The sequence below is a fragment of the Zophobas morio genome, unplaced genomic scaffold (genome assembly GCF_036711695.1).
Source record: "Zophobas morio isolate AGI-343-1 ecotype UQ-CSIRO unplaced genomic scaffold, CSIRO_AGI_Zmor_V1 ptg000040l, whole genome shotgun sequence".
NCBI lineage: Eukaryota > Metazoa > Arthropoda > Insecta > Coleoptera > Tenebrionidae > Zophobas > Zophobas morio.
This window is the reverse complement of record NW_026972145.1, coordinates 4,105,130-4,111,129: the sequence shown is the minus strand read 5'-3', so window position 1 is coordinate 4,111,129 and position 6,000 is coordinate 4,105,130. Positions and strand designations below refer to the sequence as shown.

The 6,000-nt window shown below is 32.3% G+C and overlaps 1 protein-coding gene across 1 annotated transcript in view; it reads right to left on the bottom strand.

Moving 5' to 3' along the window:
• Positions 1–318: 318 nt before the first annotated feature.
• The window catches only part of LOC135140642 (transcription factor SUM-1), a 108,574-nt gene continuing 102,892 nt past the window's right edge, over positions 319–6,000 (bottom strand). Inside the window, exon 4 of the mRNA XM_064071280.1 lies at positions 319–490. Within this exon, the coding sequence (XP_063927350.1) occupies positions 393–490 (98 nt within the window). The 3' untranslated portion in view covers positions 319–392. The remainder of the gene's footprint in view (positions 491–6,000) is intronic.

The window sequence follows — 6,000 nt, the reverse complement described above, 5'->3', positions numbered from 1 at the left end:
CAATCTGCCTTCTCCGAAATTTCGTAAGCCGCCAACTTGATTTAATAGTAGCGGAACATCGACTGAAATATCTTATTATTCTCCGTTGTTCGTCTCCGCTTATCACCAGCCAACGCCGACTCACCTTTTTCTCCGGAGCGTCGCCGAACTTCCCCAGCCGCCTTATCTCGTAAAATATGAAACGTCAGAATCGGTTTACATAACCGTGCATTAGCCCCCTAATAAATCACAACAAATAACTCAACTTCCGAAAATTTAAACGGAAGTTTGGACTCGGGAATAAAACAGCTCATTAATCACACAACGGTTACCCATAAAACGACTTTATTCAACTTAAAAATACGTTGTACTCGTAATCCTCGAAATAAATAGTCACGTGACGTCGGCCGAAGTCACGTGGGCTCGTTGCTCTCGACCTTCTTGCTCGTTATGCTCTGGACGATGAGGTTGAGGCAATCCAGGCTGGAGGCGGTGCTGGCGACGTCGAAGCCTGCAAAGAGATGACGTTTGAAAAAATGACAGCGAGCCGCCATCTTGTGCCACCCAGGCAATGGCGTCTTTACAAATCATTTCACTTTGTACTACTTCAAATAACACCTGAACTTTGTGTATCTGGATATTTATTTTTATACACCTCATTATTTTAATAGTTCGCATAAATCAGGAGTCGGTGCGCGGTTTCCGGGAGCGGCTCGCGCGACCGCGGCGTTAGGATCTAGCAGGCCGCGCCGGTGTGCCGCTCGGTCGCGACGGCGCTCCGAACGGGTCTAAAAGCGTCCAGCCGGCATCTAGATGGCTTTGACAGGACAGATCTTGTAATGATACAATTTACAAAGTTGGGTTTATTTATATCTATAAAATATCGTTTTACTGGTTGATACGTATTTTTGGACGCCACTGACTTTAACAACTATTTGAATAACAGACGAAAGACGTGCGTTTTTATTTTTCGCTCCTGACATATACTGACTATAATTCGTTCCATTTTATGAGTTTCGCGTTCGAGAGGACGATTTATGGACGGTGTAGCGATTTTTCCCGAACGATTTTTCACGTTTTGAGCGGCGATTTTTTCCGGAGATAATCGGCCATTCGTTCTGTTTATTTTTAATGTTGGCGCTGAAAGGTCATTATAAATTTATAAAATAAATAACTCGGGAGAGGTGTTTGCTTGCGAGGGATAATGGGGGCGGCCGGGGACGGCGAACGAGGCCGGCGGGATTTCGGGGTTGCGAAAATTAATGGGGGCGGCCGGCTTTTGAGTTTTATTTGACGAGAAGGTGGGATTAAGGTGTCGACGTCTATATCGCGGGTAAAAGCCGGGTTTGACGGGATGTTGAGATGGAGTGTTTGCATTATTTTTGTTAAGTGCGTCAAGAATGCGGACGATTGTATTTTTAGACGCTGCAACTAACAAAATTGCACTTTGTCTCTGTTACAATTAATTTTGCGGTGTCGGACTTCGGCCAACAAATTTTAATCGTGATGACTCCGTTCGTTGGCATCATATTTTTTCAAAGACAAATTGCAGAAATGTACGGGAAAATAGTTGCATTAATTTCAATTTTAAAAATTGGAAGACTTAATCATCTGAAGGTGTTTTATTTTTTTTTGTTGCAATTTTTTGTATTCTTTATTTTTCTGGTCATCATTTTTTTTGTCTCCCTTTCCATGACCTTTTTTGGAGGTGTTTTGTCCTTTTTTTTGAAGCATTTTTTGGTAATTTTTTTACAACTTTTTCAAATTCAAAATTTTTCGGTATGAAAATTTCCGCAAATTTTTGACAATTTTCGTAATTTAACGAAAGACATTTTCTTATAGATTTCGATCTCCAAAAGTTTCATTTCTTTGATAATTCCTACGATTTCTCCAGAATCTCGAATTGAAATATGTCAATTTTTAGTATTTTTTTAAAATTATTTTTTAGCCAAATATTTTTACAATCTTGGTCCGAAACTATAAAAATGCTATATTTTTCGAATCAGCCCTTTTTTTGACGCCAATTTTTTGTCGCCTTTTTTTCTCTTTTATTTGGATTTGAAAAAATACGTTTTCAGATTTGAACGCATGACGAAATCTATATTCCGAAATTTTCTTCCAACTTTTTCAAATTCAAAATTTTTCATATGTAAATTTCGACGAATTTTTGTCAATTTTTGTAAATTAACTAAAGATATTTTGTTATACATTTCGATCTCCAGAGTTGGTTTAGGCCTCATTTTTTCGATAATTCCTACGATTTTCAGCATTTCCTAAAAAATTGAATTTCAAACCAAATATTTCTAAAATCTTGGTCCTAGACCATAAAATCGCTATATTTTTCGAATTAGCACGTCGAGATCTATGTTTTAGAATTTTTAGTCAATTTTTTCAAAATCTCTATGAAAATTTTGAGTTTTTCCATTATTTTCGAAAATTGTCCAAAATTATTTTCTTATACATTTCGACTTCTAAAAGTTACTTTGGCCTTTTAAAAAAAAAAATTCAAAATTTTATTCGTTTTCTTGGTGATTTTTGTTTGTATTTTTTGTCGCCTTTTTTCTCCTTTTCTTTGGCTCCTCGTTTGCTACTTTTTTATCATTTTGCCCGCCCATTGCTTTTTTATTCGTCTTATATTTTTCGCTTTTTTTTTCGCACTTATGTCGCTTTTTCCGACTCGTTTGACGCCTTTTTTGTTGTTTTTCTCTTATTATCACTTGTTTTTTTTATTATGTATGAGTTTCCCCTTTATATAAATTTTTTTACCCTTTTTTCGTCATTTTGTTTTCCCTTCCATTTTTATTGCTTTTTGGCTCTTTTTGGCCGATTTTTTTGTTCGAATTGTCCTGGACACTTTTTTGTAGCTTTTTTGTCCTTCATTTTTGTTCGTTTTTTGTATTTTTTTGTCATTTTTTTTCTTGTCATCATTTTTTGTCATCGATTCTGGAAATCGCTCATTGAATTGTCGTAATTTTTAAGATTAAAAAGAAAAAAAACTTCAATATAAACTTTTTATTCGTTTTTTTTTGGCGTTTTTTGTTTGTATTTTTACTAGTTTTTTTAGAATCTAGAGATTCTTGAGGTTGGAAATTCTTTAGAAGTTCTGAAAATTCTAGAGGTGCTAAGTATTCTAGATATTCTAAAAATTCTAGTCATTCTGAAGATTCTCGAATAGTAAGTAGTTTCCGGCAACTTTAGAATTTCCACAATCTTGAAAATCTTTCAAATCTCTAGAATTTGTAAAATTTTCCGAATTTTAAGAACCTCTACAATTGTTGGAACCTCCAGACTCTCAACTTTTAGAATTTTTTTAATGTTTAAAATCTCTAGCATCTTTAGAATCTGCTGATTCTCAAGAAAATCTAAAACCTGTAGAATTCCTAGAATCTCCAGAATCTCTAGAATTGCTGTAATCGAAAACTCTAAAAATTTGGATTTCTTGGAATCCTTGGAATTTTTTAGCATCTTCAGAATCCCTAAAATCTCTAAACGCATAGGAATTTCTAGAATTTTTAGAATTTCTAGAATTTCACGAACCTTCAATATCTTTAAAATCTCCAGAATAATTGGAACTGCTACTCTAAATTTAATAAATAAACTTTGAAATTTCTGGAATTTTTTAAACCTTACAATCAATTTTAGGAATCTGTGAAATCTTTAGAATTTCTAAAACCTCCAGTTTTCTAGGATCTTTAGATTCTAGAGATTCTTTAGAATTCTCCGAACCTTTAGAAAATATAGAATCTTTAGAAACTTTGGAATTTCTAGAATATTTAAAATCTCTAGAATCGCTACAATCACTAAATTCTAAAATTGTGCAGTATCTAAAATCTCTAATATTCTACAATTTTTAGAATTACTAGAACCTTGGAATCTCTGGAAACTCTCAACTTCTGGATCCTATGAAATCTCTAGAATTTTAGAACGTCTGGAATCTTCAGAATCTCTATAATCTTAAAATCTTTGGAATTGTTAAAATCTCTAGATTCTAAATTTTATACAATCTCCAGAATCTCTAAAGTCCTCACAATTTCTAGAATTACTAGAATTTTTGGACACTGAATTTCTAGATTCTACGGAATCTTTAAAATATTTAGAATTTTTAGAATCTCCAGAAAGCCAAGGATCTCTTAGAAACCTTTAGAATCTTTAAAACTACAATTTCTACGATTTCCAGAATCTCTAAATCTACTAGAATTTGTAGAATTATTAGAATCTTTAGAACGTCTGAAATCTTCACAATCTCTATGTTCAATATAAATTTTTTATTCGTCTTTTTGGCGTTTTTTGTTTGTATTTTTTCTAGTTGTTTTGACATTTTTTTTTTTCTCTTTATATCGTCCATTTTATCGCTTTTTTGTTTGAATTTTTGGAAGTACTTATTTTTTGTTGTTTTTATCGCCTTTTTTCTTGTCACCATTTTTTTGTATTCTTCATTTTTTTGGTCACTATTTTTTTTGTTTCTCTTCCTATTATCCATTTTTTGAAGCATTTTTTGGGATCATTTTCAAACTCAATATTATTAAATCTTGCACCGGGAGCATAAATCGCAATTTTTTTTTAATTACCACAGAATTTTTTGGCAACTTTTTCAATTTCAAAATTTTCCATTATGAAAATTTCGGCAAATTTTTATCAATTTTAACTGAAGACATTTTCTTATACATTTCGATCTCCAGAAGTTGGTTTCGGCCTCATTTCTTCGATAACTCCTACGATTTTTCCGAATCTCGAATTGAAATACGGCAATTTTGTCATCGATTCTGGAAATCGCTCATTGAAATGTCATAATTTTTAAGATTAAAAAAAAATTCGATATAAACTTTTTATTCGTCTTTTTGGCGTTTTTGTTTGCATTATTTCTAGTTTTTTTAGAATCTCTAGTATTTTTACAACTCCTAGAATTTTAGAATCTAGAGATTCTTGAGGTTCTGAAAATTCTAGAGGTGCTAAATATTCTAGATATTCTAAAAATTCTAGTCATTCTGAAGATTCTCAAATAGTAGTTTCCGGCAACTTTAGAATTTCCACAATCTTGAACATCTCCAAAATCTCTAGAACCTGTAAAATTTTTTGAGTTTTAAGAATCTCTACAATTGCTGGAATCGCTAGACTCTAAAACGTTTGGAATTTTTTTAATGTTTAAAATCTCTGAAATCTTTAGAATCTGCTGATTCTCAGGAATCTCTAAAACCTGTAGAATTTCTAGAATCTTCAGAATCTCTAGAATTGCTGCAATCGCCAAACTGTAAAACTTTGGATTTCTTGGAATTCTTAGAATCTTTAACATCTCCAGAATCTCTAAAATCTCTAGAGGCATAAGAATTTCTAGAATTTCCCGAATCTTCATTATCTTTAGAATCCGACAGTCATTAAAATCTCCAGAATAACTGGAATTTCTACACTCTAAGATTTGTACCACATGTAGAATCTCTAAATTATCTACAATTTTTAGCATAGCTAGAATCTTTGAAATTTCTGGAATTTTTTAAATCTTTACAACCAATTTTAGGACTCTTTGAAATCTTTAGAATTTCTAAAACCTCCAGTTCTCTAGAATTTTTAGAATTCTCCGATCTTTAGAAACTATAGAATCTGTAGAAACTTTGGAATTTCTAGAATCTTTAAAATCTCTAGAATCGCTACAATCGCTAAATTCTAAAATTGGGCAGTGTCTGAAATCTATAAATATTTTACAATTTTTAGAATTACTAGAACCTTGGAATCTCTGGAAATTCTGAACTTCTGGATCCTATGAAATCTCTAGAATTTTTAGAACTTCTGGAGTCTTCAGAATTTCTATAATCTTAAAATCTTTGGAATTGTTAAAATCACTAGATTCTAAATTTTATACAATCTCCAGAATCTCTAAATTCCCCACAATATCTAGAATTACTAGAATTTTTGGACACTGAATCTCTAGATTCTATGGAGTCTTTAAAACATTTAGAATTTTTAGAATCTCCAGAAGGTCAAGAATATCTTAAAAACCCTTAGAATCTTTAAAATGTCTAAAACATT